This window comes from Felis catus, chromosome F2 (genome assembly GCF_018350175.1).
Source record: "Felis catus isolate Fca126 chromosome F2, F.catus_Fca126_mat1.0, whole genome shotgun sequence".
In the NCBI taxonomy this organism is placed as follows: domain Eukaryota; kingdom Metazoa; phylum Chordata; class Mammalia; order Carnivora; family Felidae; genus Felis; species Felis catus.
The window spans coordinates 54,896,881-54,914,064 of NC_058385.1; the positions used below are offsets into that span (position 1 = coordinate 54,896,881).

Genomic DNA, 17,184 nt, shown 5'->3' on the forward strand with positions numbered 1-17,184 from the left:
ATCACTCTTAGTTTTTAAAAACTCATTTACTAGAATATTGGGAATCATCAACTAATTCTTAGGTTTAGAACTTTTGGTTTTAATCATATAACAGAATGTCTAGGAATTTTATCATTATCACGAATGACCGTCAAATGCTGTCAAATGCGTGCAAAGTTGGAACATTTGCTATTTACCCCAAAAGCCAGAAAGCTATCTATAATATTTTTGTTAACAAATAAAAGATTTTCAAGTTCATCCAGTGATATCAGTCAACATATCATTCTCATTTTATGAAATAAGACTATTTAATACTTTTAGTGTATATTTTTAGGATGTTCACTACTTCACCTTTACACATTCGTGATTTTAAAGACATAATTTGAACACCACATCAATAAAGAGATTTTTAAAGACCATCTAATTTCCAAGGGGTACAAGAGAAACCTGCTTTAGGCTACACTACTGCACTCCGTGGAGACGATGAGAATGTACAGTTCTTGAAGCCCCTGTTCTGTCAGTGGTTAAGCAGCCTGGGGATTCCCACCTCCAACAGTAATGACTGAATCAGAAGTTAGTCCCTCTGTGATGAGTGGTTTGCACCAGAGGGAAGACACCATCTATGGCTATCAAATCAGGATTTGCGCTTGCAAAGCTAATTGTTGTATGTAACAACTTTAACCGATGGAGGAAGCAGTGATTTATTTACCTGAAGAATGTCCAGTATGTTCTTAAATGTTCACTTACCTTTTCTCTGGGCCGTGTAGCTTAACTCCCATTCTTTTACATTAGTGTGCAAAAAACTTTAAAATTAGTGATGCATAAAACTTTTAACTTTGGTGGATATATTGCACTATTATATTTGACAATTCAGACATGTGGCCTACTTGTATTGGGTTATGTTAAATGACTATTTTTTTGCGGCTCAACTGTGTTGAAACAATGTGCACTCGATTTGGGGGACGTGAACTATTCTAGCAGACCAAGCAAAATATCAGCAAAAACTAACACAGGTGGTATACTCAAAAGAGACTCTTCAACAGTACATAGACATCCATATCAAGGCTTTATCAGTTGAGTTAGTTGTACACAAGCTTTTGTAAATAAACTGAAAGTGGCTTCAAAACCAGAAATCATCTCCTCCACTGCTCCTAGTACTTGCCCTTTCTCTGCCTTTTAACCGAAGCATCTCCATGATACTCCGGGCATAGACATCTCTCAAGTTCACACTGATGTATGAGTCAGTGGCTATATTCTTGGTAAGCTTCTTCAGAGCTTCGCGCTGTCTAACAGCTGCTTCCTTGAGCTTTAAGGTGAAATAGCAAGCGGAGAAGCGGTCGTTAATAATAGCAATAGGCAAGGCCAAGACAAGGATTCCTGATAATATGCACATGAAGGCCACGATTTTGCCTGTGGTGGTGTCTGGTCTAATGTCCCCGTATCCCACAGTAGTCATGGATGTTGTGGCCCACCACCATGCACAAGGGACACTTGTGAAGGTTGTGTCAGGAATACTCTGCTCAGCAAAATATTCCACAGTTGAAAATATAGAAATTCCCACAGACAAAAAGAGGAGCAGTAGGCCGACTTCTTCATAACACTGGGTGATTGTCATCCCGAGTGAGCGTAATCCTGTAAGAGAACAACTGCTGTCAGTCCCTGGGCACCTCTTCCCTCCCCCACCCCTCCGCTTTCCTCCCTTCCCTCTCCTTTCTGACTATCCACCCACAAATGTGCATTTCACATCTAATATGTCTGCAGCATTGGGCAGTGGTTCTGGGGATAGAGATGAGAAATCATTATCTTTTTCTTCAGGGAGCTCATAGTCTAGTTGGTGGGGCCAGATTGAAAAAGACAGAAAGAAATATTTACTAAACACCTACTATTTATACCAAAAAAAGTGACAGATGAGACTAAAAAGCAGGCAGTGGATGTTTGATGGAAATTATACGTTAATCCACAAAATGGGAGGCCTTTGCAGCATCGCAAGTGGAGGGCTCACTTGGCAGACGTGCATTTCAATGTATCGCTTTGGCACACTTTTCTGATGCTGGTTTTATGCCGTCTCTTTACATTTGATGTGTCTGCTTTACTCACCCTCCCAATGAAGTTGAACATAATCAGGGTATTGTTATCTGAAAGCCAGAAGGGGTAAAGGATGTCCTCCATGAGAATAAAGTGAGTGAGGCATCAGTGACCAAGCTGACGTGAGAACATCATATGCAATCATGGGACATTCTTAACAGTTTACCATGTCCTGAACTCCCATGACGCCCACTGAAATGTGCACCCTTAATACCAAAGCCATGGGGAAACATTTCCCTTGAGTACATAGAATTTCTGCTTTCCTGTGAGGAGATAGACTAGAATACAGATTATTCCTTTCACTGCAGAAAGGTATGGGGAACTGAAGCTACTAGAAAATTCATTCACTGTGAGGCAGTGGTGTGTTCCCTATTACTATTCTGAGGACATATGGAACCCCTGGGAGACACACCCAAGAGAATCCAATCCCATCTCTAGAGAGACTCAGCCCCTAAGGAGAGTCAGTTGAGCCCATAATGGGATTACAATTTGAATAAGGTATCTCCCCTGACAACTAGAGTTCCTGAACACTGCTAAAAGCGTATCCACGTTTTGAAGTCATATCAGTCTGAAGCCAAAATGATACTGTCTCTGAAGGTCGAAGTAATATCTCCTAGAATTATTTTAATTTTATTCACTAGAGACTATTTAAAATTCATTAAAATACCATTTGTGCTCTCATTATTTTTAAATTTTGTTCTTAAAACTTTGAGATATTCTTAAATTATGTACCAAGTATTTTTAAAGATTGAGGAATATTAATTTTGACGTTTAACTTCAAAAGAAGATTTTTTTAAGAATATCTTTAGAATACCTTTTAGAAAACTGGCCTTGATGTGTCTGCATTGAATTGTATTTCTGAAATAAACTGACCACATTTGAGAAAAACCACAGTGAGGAGACTGTTTTCATTTCAAGATGAAATGTTCTAAATTATTTTGTAAAGAAAAACAAAGTTGTCTGAATTTCTGCACATTACATCTATTAACTCAGATAATCCTCAAAAAACAATAGGAGATTGATGTAATTATTAGGCAATTTTACAGATGAGAAGATTGAGGCACAGAGAAGTAGCATAAATAGTACAAAGTTACTGAGCCAGGATTTAAACTTAGGCTCTCTGGCCCTCCTGTTATTCTATAATACCTCTCAACTTATATTTATAGTTTAACACATGGGGAAATATGTCACCTACATCTACATTTTGCTAAATGTAATGTTTAAGATAAAATTGTCAAATATTTATGGAAGCATTCATATCCTTTCAATAAATTAAGTCTTTATTAATACTTTGTACTGCTTTGGAACTGAAAAAAACCTTTGAAGACGTGACATTGTGGAAATTACTATTATTTTCTTTTTCTTTTCTTTTAGGAGCAAATGTAGTCTTTACTGGGTGTTTTTAAATTGAATCCTGTGAAGAGTTTATAAATACTAGAAGAAAGCATCCTATTATGTGTGTCAGAAAACAAAGAGTGGTACTTCTAAAAGTTGTTGGAAACCCCATTATCACATCGCTGGTATGGGAGACTAGCTAGGAAAATACACTACCAAAATTATGTTCGAATAAGTCCTAATTACCTCAGAGATGTGGGGGAAAAACATATTTGAGGTTAATTTCTCCCTATATTAATAGGAAGTGACAACCACCACAACCTTCTTTGAGGTGACCAACCAGGCACATACCTGGGGGAATAAGGTGGAAATAGCTAAATTATTTGTATTCATGTGTATTGTATTAATATGTATCATATTAACATGGCATCCTACTGGAGTGTTTCTTAACGTATGGTCCATCAAAATCACTTGTAAGCTTGTTAAAATGTATGCTCCTCGATCCAACCCCAAATACTAAAATCTGACTCCTCATGGATTGGAGATCAGAATTTGCCTTCTAACAAGATTTTCAAGGGATTCTTATTCTTATTTTCATTAAAATCTAACATCAGTTAACACATATATACTCCAGAACACCCAACAGCCATAGGACCAGCCACTGAAAATTGCCACCCTCAGGGAAATAGGGATCATCTCTAACGGATTTGTGTGACTTCCCCTGACATTGTCTGTAACTTTCATGCACAATTGTTGTTGTGTGGGAACTTTTCTAGGGGGAATGTTCATTAGATTTTCAAGCCTTCATATGATACAAGCTAAGGAACTTCTGTTACCATCTCTCTCATTCATCGCACTTTAGGGACAAGACAATTCTTAGATACTAGACAAAGCATTTAGTAATTAGTATCTTCTGCTTTCTTCCAAAGCAAATATTTCCATTGCTTTGTCAAAAATTATGGGGCGGCCAACAGTGCCTGGTCATCTCACTTTCTGCATGGCCAGAGAAAGCATTGCCAAGACTGACTTTTTTTTTTTTTTTTTTGCCAAGGAATGTGTGTGGTAAGCCCTTCCTTGGACACAGAAGAGAAACTGGCTTATGTCCTTATGTATCATGAATAATTTCTGCATCTCTTTTAATGTGCTGTTTATACATATATTATCTAGAACTTTCTTGAGGCCGAGTGTCTTTAATTTTTGTACATCTTCTGAGCAGCCGGTTGAAATAAATTGAGGTTAACAAGTGGTCAAATTGTTTCTTACATGTCATATGGAGAGAAGGAGTGTGGGCGGCATCTTCTTTATACTTGTGATAACAACTTCCCAGCACCATTTTGGTTGGGTAAAGTATGGGAGTTGGTAATTTTGAGTATCAATTCAGAGTCACTTCCCTGGGACTACAGTCAAGCACTAATGTTTACAAACAATGGCAAATTAAAAAGCATCACTGAAATTTGAATACCTGTGGAATGTCTGCCCAGCTTTAGCATGCGTAGAGCCCTGAGCAGCCTCAAGACCTGCACAATGCGCCCCACATTTTCCAGCTCCTGTGTAGTCTGGCTCCCACTCAGGCTCTCTACCAGAAGAGTGATGTAGAAGGGCAAGATGGCAAGGAGGTCTATGATGTTCGGCACCTTCCTCAGGAAGCGGCACCTGGCCCGCACGCACAGGAGGCGCAGGATGAACTCGCCAGTGAACCAGCTGATACACACGTACTCCAGGATTTCCAGCAGCTGCAGGTCCAGCCAGCTTAATTCAGCTGACATCAGGGCCATGTTGACGATGGACACCACCACAAAGATGATGGAGATGACCCCAAAGATTCGAGCAGCTGTGGAAGATCCAGGTTTCTCCAGGATGTTCCAGAGCTTCTGGCGGACAGTGGGACAAGGTCCTTGTGAGAAGTCCTGTTCGCTCTCATGTTGACTCTCCTGGTCTTCTGTGTCCTTCTTAAAGTCTAATGTTTCACTCAGCTCCTTCCTTCTGAAGTATCTTTTAGAAAAAACAACTTGGTGATTAGTCTAACTTTTTAAAAGTACAGAAGTAAAAAAAAAAAAAAAAAAAAAACCAAAAAATAAAAGATTAAACTTAGCAGAGAGGCCATGCTTTTTTATTTCAGTAAAATGCAGAAAATGTCCATTCATATTTTACCCGGGCTGTCTCCTGCCCACAGTACCACAAAGTTCTCATTTAAGATTATTATTTTTAAAATGGTACTTTCTTGTTAGAAGTTTATACAAAAGGATTTATACATAGCAAGTCTACTTTAATGCATTTTATTACCCATTTTTCTTGTAACAAGAACAGAAGTTTGTCCTATGGAACCTTTTTGTGTGTGTGATGTAAAGGTATTCATGAAGAAATGGTACCAATAGCAAGATAAAAGGAAAGTCGTCATCAAAGTCCCAGAAACATTCACAGTCAAGGAACCAACTTTCTATCTTCTGTATTTAAAGCAGTTCTCCACCCAAGTCTCAAGTTAAGGGTTCTCAGTGATAAATGATAATGCTCCCTACTGAAACCTACATCCCTATACATGCATCTTCTGGATCATAGCTTTTCTAACTCATTCAATCATCAAATATTTATTGCAGGCCTGACCTCCTTTGTCTCAAAAACGGATTGGCACGCATTTATCCAAAAAAGGAGGAGGTTTAAAAAGTTCCAATCGAAAGCTGGCTTTGACACTTTCCGGACCCACCGCCACCCCACCTTTCAGCTCAGAAGTGGGCTCAGGTGTTTTTTAGGCCTGCATTCCGCGAGGATTCTGAAGCCTCACATCTTATCTCTGCCGCCCTCTCTCCACTGCGCCCGCCTCCCAGCCCGGCCACCGCACGCCTCCCGGGTACCTGTCCCTGCAGCAGGAGTCGATGCTGAGCTCGTCGATGCCCCAGTATTGGATCTCCTGAAGGAAGGAGAGCGCGCACAGCTGCTCCATGACGTGCAGGCGGCCGGTGCGGTAGTAGTGCAAGACGTAGCGGAATGCCTGCGAACTGCGGTCGAAGAAGTACTCGTTGTCCACGGGGTTGGCATCGTCGCAGAGTTCCAGGGGGCTGGGCACGGCGGCCAGGGCCCCGCGGCGGCGGCACGAGGCCACCACCACGGCCAGCTTGCCCAGGCGCGTGTGCGGGAAGCAGGACAGTGCCTGCTGCGAGAGCACGAAGCGGCTGCCGCCCACGTTGACCGTGAAGCAGTCCCCGAGCGCCAGGGGCTCCCCTTCGCCCTCGCTGCAGAAAACGCTGGACTCCAACGAGGTCAGGGAGCAGCTGTCCAGCGACGAGTCCAGCGGCGCCCGCCCTCGGGAAGGCAGCTCCATCCCCGCCGCCGCTGCCTGAGGGCGCCACAAAGTTGGGGGCGCGCCGGAAGCCTCGGTCGGGCGAGGGTGGTGGCACGGCCCCTGGCGGCGGCCGGGATTTCCCTGGTTCCCGAGGGGGGTGCCTCCCACCCGCGCACCCCTGCGCTCGTTCCCCCTCTGGCCGCTAGGGCGCGGCGAGTGCGCGACAGCAGCGCACGAGCCGGGCGCGCCCAGGCTGCGGGGAGGGGAGGGGGTCGCGCCCGGGCGAGTGCTCAGAAGCGGTCCCAGCCAGGGACAGCCCCAGGGCACACCTTCCGGGACTTAAACCCTCAGCCCCCGCTAAATCTGCGAGGGAGATTCCTAGCCCGGGAGGTGTACGTATTCCAAGCCTCGTTACTTAGGGGGTGGAGCGGGCGTGCAGGGGGAGGTGGCGGGTCTAGAGTGGAGGAGGAGGACAGGATGCCTCTTAGGGGAACGAACGCACGCAAGGGGGGTGGCAAGACTCACTCCAGCCCAGGAGACCGAGAGGAAAAGTTCAGAAAGACGAGGAAGTGGTAACCGGGTCAGAGTCCTTTCCAACTTGAGGATATATATTCCTCCGTCTCCTTTTACTGCGGCGGCTTCACAGGCCTCCCCGGGAGTAGTCGCTGGGGATATGAGCACGTGGGGGAGGGGGCGCCGGGCGAGGGGGCCGCATCATCTGCTCCCATTCATTCTCATCCTAGTCTGATTGTCACTCGCGCTCCATTTTCTTCTCCCTCCGTCTGTTTCTGACCTGCTGGTTGAGAAATTGATGATGACTTTTAACTGAAGTCCCAGTGAGTCGCTAAGAACTAGGGGTCACCATTGCCTCGTATCGAGGCACTTTGCGCTCTTCGGTTTAGCCATTTCTGCCCGAAGAAGTTTCCCGGAGAGCAGGCGTTCTGGGCGCGTTCCCCGGCGCACAGCGGAGCTCTCATTTTAGGAGAAAGGGAAGGCAGAAAGACAAGGAATAGAACAAGCGTGGGCTGGGGCAGGAGTTTAAATAGTACCGACGGCTGGGTGAAGGGAGCAGCCGAGCGCCTTGCCCAGGTGAGACCAGAGGTGTACCCACTGGGCCCCTTGGAGTCGAGCCCCAGCCCACCTGTTGGACACGGGGTGGGGGCGGGGAGGAGGACAGGGTGACTCACCTTCCGCTCCCGGCACATCAGCGCAGCGCTCAGAGGCCGCGGCTGCTTAGGTAGCCTTTGGTAGATTCTCCCGGTGTACACGTGAGGTCTGACTTGACAGGTCCAGGAGGAAAACTGTGTTCGAGGCTGAGCTCTGCACTGGCGCTTGCTGCCTAGCCTCGCCTCATCTCCGCCGCCTCCGGCTCTGGCCCCTGGGCCGCCCCCGCCCGCGCTAGCGAGCCATTCGCGGTTTCCAGCACCAGCTGTGGGGAAAGCATGGAACCGAGGGAGGTGAGACCGGAGGAGGAAGTGAAGCACTCCGTGACTCTGAATATCATATTCATCCTGAAGACACCTCAGGATTGCTGTTTGGATTCCCGTTTCCCTGATCTGTGTGCTCACAAATGCTCAAGAACAAAATTTTCCATGTCTGCTAAACTCAGGGTTAGGGAACTTATAGTAACTGCTTTGTGTAGCACGGTTCAAGGTTATCTCATTTCCAGCCAGCAGATGAGAATCCTGCATTTTCCAAAAGCCTTTGCAAGTGAACCGCACATCTTTTTCTTCTTGTAAGTAGTTTTAGAAAGTATGTATAAAGAGATGAGCAGGCAGCTTGGCACAGTGGGGAGAACTTTCTCATAAGTGGACTTAATGGGCGCCTGGGTGGCTCAGTCTGTTAAGCATCTGACTCTTGATTTCAGGGCAGGTCACGATCTCCAGGTTCTTGGGGTTGAGCCCCACCTCAGTCTCTGCGCTGATGGCAGGGAGCCTACTTGGGATTCTGTCTCTCCTCTCTGCCCCTTACCTGCTTGTGCTCTATCTCAAAATAAATAAATAAACTAAAAAAAAAAAAAAAAAGATAAATGGGCTTGAAACGTGGCTGTTTGGTTCTGGCTTTACCAAATGACTGCGGAACATCCAGCTGTCATTTAGTTCCTGGACCTCTATGCCTTCCTCAGCAAACTTTCATGTTTCAATAAAAACACTAAGCATTTCCTGTGGGCTTTATGTCAGGAAATTTGTAGGCTCTTTACTCATTCAGTACCTTATTTAGTCATAATAACAATACCCCTTTTACAGAAGGAGGAAACTGAGGCATACCCATTTTACAGAAGGAGGAAACAGGCAAAACAGAGAAATTAAGTGATTTACTTAGGGTCACACATCCAAACTCAAACTCAGGACTAGTTATAAGAGGCTGCCCTCATAAACACAATGCTTGGGACATCTCCTTTCTGTGTGGCTTTCAAATAAATCAAAGTTGTGGTTGCTTTTATTTACTTTTTAATTTATTTTTGCAAATTTCTAATGTTAAATGATGTATTTTTACTGATCTTTCAAAAAATGTTTATTGGGCATCCACTATACACCGGGCACTAACAGACAAGGTCCTTTTTCTTGTGGAACTAAAGTTTTTCCTGTGAGAATAAACAGCAACTTAAGTGAAAATTAAAAAAAATAGTATAGTATTTATAGGTTATGGTTCTCTGACAGCTATTCATTTGGTTAACTTTTGCCTCTATAAGGAGCTCTTCCATTTAGAAAATATGGAGGAGGTAAAACCGGTCAATACTTCATCAATATGTTTAGGTACTGTGTCAATTTGTCTAAGGTAGCAGAACTTCTCTTACACAGGAAGAAAAACTTCCTCAGCATCTCTATTACAGATTATTTGGGCATTGAAAAAATTCCACACTTCTGTTAAGCTTCATTCATACCTTAGTGTAAATAGCTTTCATCAGAGGATTAGTATTAAAGGTCTAACCTAATTTTACAGACTGTGGTAGGGAAGGAGGAAAGCTTTCAGAGGAGAATGACAGCTTTAGGTGAGAAGGGAGATCTTGGACAGGTAACAGAGGTTAACAAACTGTTACTGAGGCTTGCACTGCCACCAGAACCCTAGATTTCCGTTGTAGTTAGTGGTATCCTGTAGAAGGAATTAGAACAATAACCACCTTTTAAGTGTAAGGCCCACGCTAAGTATCTGAATTCTCAGAAATGGTCCTATGAAGTAAATACTGTCTTCCTTAGTTACAGATCTCAGCTCAAAGACTCACGTGCGCCAAGGAGCTTTCCCAGTTATACAGTGAATATATATATGAAGGGATCAAAATTGGGGTCTTTCTCACTCCAGATTTCATCTCAAGTGCCAAGATGAGACGCTAAAATTTTCAACTGGGCTTCAATTGTGGTTAATACAATTTCCACTATATAAAATAATCATAACTAGAGAGATGATGACTAGTTAACCAGTAGCATATAAACACAAATGACCCATTTTAAAGTGTAGAGTTCTCTTGGGTAATAAAATTTTCTGCCCTCTTCCCTGTCCTGTTCCCTGTAATCTGTTGTCTCTCCTCCATTGATTCCCAGGTTTGAGTCTGAGAGCCCAATGAAAATGCAATGATAAATAAGGGCAGAAATAAGTCCATTCAAATGATGTCCTTCCTGGTCCCTGATCTTGACCTGAGGTATACCCTAAAATATGTCAAGAAGTGAAAGGAGAATTGCTGATGAGTACTTGGGGGTGGTGAGGTCTTGCTTTCAATTTCCTTCCTACAAAGCCTGGGAGGAATGTGACTGTCACGTAGGAGGCAGCTCAGTACTGAGATGTGAAAACTCAACATTGTAATGACTTTGGGTATATTTTCTCTAGTTATCAGATGTTATATTCAGGTGATTTTCCATTGACAGTCTTGTTAGAAAATGCTCTACTGGTGTTTGGCTTTATCTATCAAGTCTTCTAAACATTGATTTGAATATTAAATCTCCAGGTACAACTAACTGCTTTTAGTTCTTCCAATTTTTGTGAATATTTCTAAATATATTAATGAACAGCATGCATTCTTAACAGTCCTGTTTTTATTTTATTTTATTTTATTTTATTTTATTTTATTTTATTTTATTTTATTTTATTTTATTTTATTTTTAATGTTTATTTGCGGGGAGACAGAGCATGAGCAGGAGAGGGGCAGAGAGAGAGGGAGACAGAGAATCCCAAGCAGACTCCAGGCTCTGAGCTGTCAGCACAGAGCCCAACTCAGGGCTCAAACTCAGGAACTTTGAGATCATGACCTGAGCCGAAGTCAGCTCCTTAACCGACTGAGCCATCCAGGCGCCTCAACAGTCATGTCTTTAAATTGGATTAAAAGAAAAAAAAAAATAGAAGGGTGCCTGGGTGGCTCAGTTGGTTAAGTGTCCAACTTCGGCTCAGGTCATGATCTCGAGGTTTTTGAGTTCGAGCCCCATGTCAGGCTCTGTGCTGACAGCTGGCTCAGAGCCTGGAGCCTGCCCTGGATTCTGTCTCCCTTTCTCTCTGCCCCTGCCCCGCTCACACTCTGTCTCTCTCAAAAATAAATAAACATTAAAAAAAATTTTGGTTTTAATTTAAAAAAAAAAAAGGGAAAAAACAGCCGACTTTAAATGTCTGATTATTGATAACAATAGGGGCCCCTGGCTGGCTCAATTGGAAAAGCATGTGACTCTTGATCTTGGGGTTGTGATTTCAAGCCCCATGTTAGAGGTAGAGATTATTAAAAAAAAAAAAAAAGAACTTTCAAAAACAGAAGAATTGATTATTGATAGCAATTAAGAAAAGTTAAAAGTCATTTGAACCACATTAAGAATTCCTATTATTAAAACTCTGGAACATTTCATTTAGGTTTTTGAAAAAATGAGAATGTATTTATATTAATATTATATTTGATTTCTGTAATCTACTTAAATAATGTACTGTGTTCTGTGAAATCATTAAGTCTCATCTTTTATAAGAATGTTTTAAAATGATTATACATATATGATAGTAAGTCATTGACAAAAATTTTAGAAAAATGTACATTCAATTCATTATTAATTTAAAACAAAAATACTATTTTACACTTATTCTTAATAGCTAAATAGGGGAGATATAACAAGTGAATACTTTTGATAAAGAGTTTTTTAGAATTCAACTTGAGTAAATTCCATCTTTTCATTTTCAACTGCTTTAGTGTAGACTCATACCTTTACACTAAAATCCCTTTAATTTTTATCATTCATTAACAATGCAGACCATATTTCATGTGAGGCGTGCGTATCTATCTTTGACTCAGTACTTAATTTCTCAGGGACTGACAATGAGATAAGTTGCTGGTAATGATGTTTCAAAATGCCTTTGTATATGGACAAAATGACATTGTCCTCTTCATTGCACTGGGACATGTTTAAAGGTAAAGGAAAATCTGACAAATTCTAGCTATTCATCTTCCATGAGTCTTCTAGGTGCTTGGAATAAATCCTCCCAACTGTATAACAGCCCACTCTAATGCAGAATTTAGCTTAATGTGGGCTTGTTCTGGATTCCTTCCAAAGGGAGGCAATTATCTTTGGAAGTACCCAAGAACTCATTTTTATAGCCTAGTCTGCTGCAGAGATCACTGAATGGGTTGATGATGGTGATGATGAGGATAACAATATGGTAATAATAGCTGCCACGTTTACTTATTCAATTTCCGCTCTTTTATTAGCTGTGTGGCATTAAGAGGGTTTCTTAATCCCTCTATATCTCCTTTTCCTCATCTGTAAAATAGGGGGTCACAAAAGTACTTACCTTATGTTACTGTTTTAAAATTAAATGAGATAATCCATGTAAATGTTTAGTGCAGTGTTATTATTTCTGTTGTCACTATTATTATTATTATGTTTCAGAAAATTTTTCTGATCCCCCTTACTGAGCACTTACTATGTGACTGTATCACATAGGATGTCACTTATTGCCATGTTAAAAACTTACCTCATTTCATTTATAATGCTTATAACCCAACAAAGAGAGAAATATTATCATTACATCTTTGCAGATAGAAACCAAGATAACAGATTTTTCAAGTGTCATAATGATAGTAGAAATAGACTTGAACACCTTTGTTGGACTGAAAGGCTTTGAAGGGCATTAACATGAAAATAATGCAGTGAGAAGAGATTACTGTTAGAAATGCTCTTCTCTTTAAAAACAGTTTTATACAGAAAATTTCTACTCTACACTTAAAATAATTGAGATGACTATATATTTTATAGGCCATGACCAACAACAATTGCATGTGATTTTCATTTTAAAAAACTGGTTCTTACTTCTATCCATTGTAAAGAAGGTAGTTGATTGGATTGGTCATTAAATGATTCTCACTAGTCCACTGTGATATGCAAAAGACATAGTGGCATTTTACCTGAGTTACTAAGAAGCTGTGTAGAACTAGGCACTTATTGTTCACTGGATTAACTTCTATGATTACACTGAAATTAAATTTTTACAAACAAGATTTAGAAGCAGTGAAGCAAACTCAGGGTAAGTGCTTTGTTCATCCTGTCCTGTAAGCTGTTAAGTGAGTGAACCCTATATTGAATTTGAAAATTCCAATTAAATCCTATCAAATGCTCTTATGTTGACAGAGATTGAGTCATACGGAACCATTAAAAATGCTTTTCGTCCAGTATATGTGATTTATTAATATTAGAAGTAAAATTGCATTTAGACTTACCCTTATTCTATTTAGTGCTTTCTTCCATTATGAAGGAACTCAGTAAACTTGAATTCCATTCTGTAATTGGAAGAGAGGTAATCTTTACATTTCATATGTGTTATAAGGTTTTTTACGTTGCATTTCCTTGGTTTTCCTGGAATCAACTCAAAATTGAAAAGTTTTTTGGGGTGCCTGGGTCATTCAGTTGATTGAGCATTGGGTTCTTGGTTTTGGCTCAGGTCATGATCTTACGGTTTGTGAGTTCAAGCCCCACATTGGGCTCCGTGCTGACAGTGCTCAGCCTGCTTGGGATTCTCTCTCTCCCTCTCTCTCTGCCCCTCCCCCGCCTCTCTCTCTCTCTCTCTCTCTCTCTCTCTCTCTCTCTCTGACTCTTGCTTAAAAATACATAAATAAACTTAAAAGAAAAGTTTTTCAATCAGTAAATATTTATAGAAATGTATTTTGCAAGTTCCAGGGGGGTGGTTGTATATACAGATAGAATATGCATTATATATCATATACATAAGTTATACCATATATGTGAATAGACACACAACATACACACACATAAGAAACTAACAGTACAGTAAAGTTTACCCTGATTACTATGTCAGTGGGTCACATTGTTATTACTCCATGCTAGAAAAGTAGTGAAAAATCAGAAGCAATACAAGGAAAATAGTAGAGATAAGTAAGGAGAAAGGCAATTTTTCTTTGCAAAATGGTTCTTAGTTACATAGTATAGTTCCTTTAAATAGCCTCCTCCTGTGTTCTAAACGTGGTCTAATTAAAGAAAAATATGAAGTAACTTTTTAGGACACATATGCTGAACTCTGCCAACATAGTTTTATTAACTACATTGTAAACTTGATAGAATACCTATTATTCTCATCTCAGTCAGAGCACATAAAACATTAATTTAAATATTTTATATATTAAATCACTACACATAAATGGGAAACATCTAATTCTGTTTGAGTTCAAAATTACTGCTTTTTACATTTAACTGTATGTTTAACTTATACTTTTATCACTGGTTCAAAAGAATAGAAATTTGGGTTTACAGTCAGCACACATTAATTTGGTTAATTTGAAAAAAAAGCCTTGGATCAGTGCATGTGTTACAGAGAATATTTTCTCTATACAGTGTAATTAAATTGGTGGGAACTGAATATAAAAATTTGTCATTTTTTCAACATGAAAAACAGCAGTGAGCCATCTGGCTTCTCCTTCACACCATTGCATCTGATTGACAGCTCAGTTATAGACCTGGCCTCCCCATTCTCCCACAAACAGATTTCCCGGAAAACTAAACCAAATGGGAATCCAGAGGAAGTTAAAACATAGCAAATTTGCCCTGGCCTGATTTTTTAAAAAAATTCTAGAGGGTCAAATTAATCCATTTAGTAACTGGGAATGTTTCATTTTCATGGCAGCAGCGAGAAATATCCTATTCCATACTGCTTATGCTGTTTGAAATGGAAAAAAATAATCTCAATTACATTGTAAAAGAAGAGAAATAAAACAAATTGGGATTTTAAAATGACTTTATGAAATATCAACTTCGTAATAGATTCAAAACTGACACTGACTCTAGGCCACATATGTTTTACTTAATTAAGAACAGATAATTAAGGTAATTAAGAACAGATAATTACCGACCATACAGAAGTTTTGAGAATAGTAAGTAGTTTTATGGATGCATATGTGTTTATATGTGTGTATAGAACAGGAATTTTAATTTGTTTTTTTTAATGAAAGCCAAAAATATGGAACTGTTCCCTCATTTAATATTGCTCAATAAGTAAGAAACTATCACAACTATTTTTCAGCAAAAATTTCAAAAAGACTCCATTCACAGTAAAGTTTTGTCTTGCTTCACTTTTATTCTGGTAATAGTATTACCAACTGGCAATAAAGGTCTTTGTAAAATATTTAGTGAATGACTAATTGTAAAATAAAAAGCAAGTTTGGATGTATTTGAACAGGTAGGAATAAGGCCACGGTAGAGGAGCATGTGGCCTCTTTCAGTGTTAAGAACGTGGGCAAACCTTGCTGGCATTTGGAGCCATGTTCACAGGGGAAGTGGTGACCTACTTTCAACTCCTCTTTGAATGAGAATCTATCCCTAGGGCAATGAGAGTAACAAAGTGAGTGAGTCTCTCTCCAGTGAATTGGTGGAGAACACTTTCTTGTATAAGTACTGGATAAGGGATGCTGTTAAAATATTTGTTCTCAAGGTTGAGGGTTTTCCAATATGGCTATGATAGACGGTGGCTGGCCCATGCCTCAAGGTAGTTTCAGGACCCTTTTACACTCTTAAAAATTATTGAAGACCTCAAACTTTTGCTGATGGGGGTTAAATTTATCGATATTTATCACATTAAAAGTTAAAACAAATAATTTAGAAGTATTTATTAAATCATTAAAAAAAGTAACAAGCACAACACTTGTTAACGAAATAAATACTCTTAAAGAAAAATGTTTTCGAAAACAATATACTTAGTGAGAATAATGACATTGTTTTACAATTTTTCATATCTCCTTGATAGCTGGCTTAATAGAAGACAGCTGTATTTTCATATCTGCTTTTGCATTCAAACTGTTGAAGTTTGATATATTTCTTGAAGTTTATAAAGAAAATTCAGTGTCAGGTAGTTGGAAAAAAGAGGTGCATTTTAACAGCTTTTGGATATACTGTTATATATGCTTCTGTGCTATACTAGAACATGACAGGCTAGTTCCAAAGGAGAATCTGAACTGTATCAGTGAGTTTTCATATTCAGTTATATTAAAATCCATTGGCCTGTCTTCCCTTGGAAATTGTTTTTTAATCCATGCATGATTTTGTTACGTCATTGCGTTATTCTTTTGGAAAATGTTGGTTTCTCCAAAAAGTGACACATTTAATTAAACAACACCAAAAATCCCTTTTGTTAATATCACCACCAATTTCATCAGAGAAGTTTTTAAGCATTGGGAAGCTATCAAACTCATGGCAGTAGAAAAAAGCTTTGCAAAATTCTAACTTTCACTTGGAAGCTCAAAATTTGCTACCGGCAACAAATACAGTCTGCTTCCTTGACAGTAACAGGATCTACTCATTCATTTTAAAGAAATTACTCATAAATATCTGAATAGTTTGTCTCTCAGTCCATGTTTTCAAGTGAAAATGGTGCTCTGTGGGAAAAAAAGCTAATTCAGCTTGTAATTCAGAATAATTACACAAGAGCTTTTCCTTGAGACAACCACGGATGTCACAGAGAGCTCCAGTACACTTCCCATTTAGTTAAATAAAACATTTAAAAAGCACATGTACGCAGGTGATAAAATTTGACAAAATTTGTATTTTAGTCAAATAAGTAACTTTTATTATTATCCATCAAGGATATTGTTAGCTGGCTTTTTTTTTTACCCCTTTAAACATGTGACGAATATGATGACAGCTGTACAGATTGGTGTCACTGCTTTGAGGTATGCTAACACCCAAGCACTTTTACCCACCATTGCTCTGACACTATTAGTGCAAATCTAGATGCAGTGGAAAACACAAATAACTCCTTGGTATTATGGAAATAATATTTAAAAAAATGTTTTTTCAACGTTTATTTATTTTTGAGACAGAGAGAGACAGAGCATGAACAGGGGAGGGGCAGAAAGAAAAGGAGACACAGAATCCGAAACAGGCTCTAGGCTCTGAGTGGTCAGCACAAAGCTCGACGCGGGGCTCGAACTCACGGGCTGTGAGACCATGACCTGAGCCGAAGTCGAACGCTTAAACGACCAAGCCACCCAGGCGCCCCTGGAAATAATATTTTAAATCAAGGACTCCTAAAAGGTCTCATAA

General features: G+C 40.0%; 1 protein-coding gene and 1 long non-coding RNA gene across 3 annotated transcripts in view; one reads left to right on the top strand and one right to left on the bottom strand.

The window, feature by feature from the left end:
• Nucleotides 1-17,184, top strand: part of LOC123383087 — a 190,462-nt gene that overhangs the window by 4,913 nt on the left and 168,365 nt on the right. The gene's annotated exons all lie outside the window — the stretch shown is intronic.
• KCNV1 (potassium voltage-gated channel modifier subfamily V member 1) lies at nt 8-8,108 on the bottom strand. Of its 2 annotated transcripts, none has more exons than XM_004000068.6 (4): nt 7,864-8,108; nt 6,249-7,469; nt 4,862-5,391; nt 8-1,611 (listed from the first exon to the last, which is right to left on the bottom strand). In XM_004000068.6, exons 2-4 carry the CDS (start codon nt 6,713-6,715, stop codon nt 1,100-1,102), a joined length of 1,509 nt encoding a protein of 502 aa, XP_004000117.1. In that variant the 5' UTR covers nt 6,716-7,469; nt 7,864-8,108; the 3' UTR covers nt 8-1,099. The 2 variants fall into 2 exon arrangements, with proteins under 2 accessions (XP_004000117.1, XP_044905791.1); XM_045049856.1 differs by having other exon boundaries at nt 6,249-7,472.

What these genes read in the sequence shown, in the direction of transcription:
- KCNV1 (XM_004000068.6), bottom strand. Translation starts at nt 6,715, where the DNA reads ATGGAGCTGCCTTCCCGAGGGCGGGCGCCGCTGGACTCGTCGCTGGAC. An exon ending in GACTCCTGCTGCAGGGACAG is followed by an intron (nt 5,392 to 6,248) that starts GTACCCGGGAGG and finishes TTTTTCTAAAAG; the next exon opens with ATACTTCAGAAGGAAGGAGC. An exon ending in GCTGGGCAGACATTCCACAG is followed by an intron (nt 1,612 to 4,861) that starts GTATTCAAATTT and finishes GTTCTCTTACAG; the next exon opens with GATTACGCTCACTCGGGATG.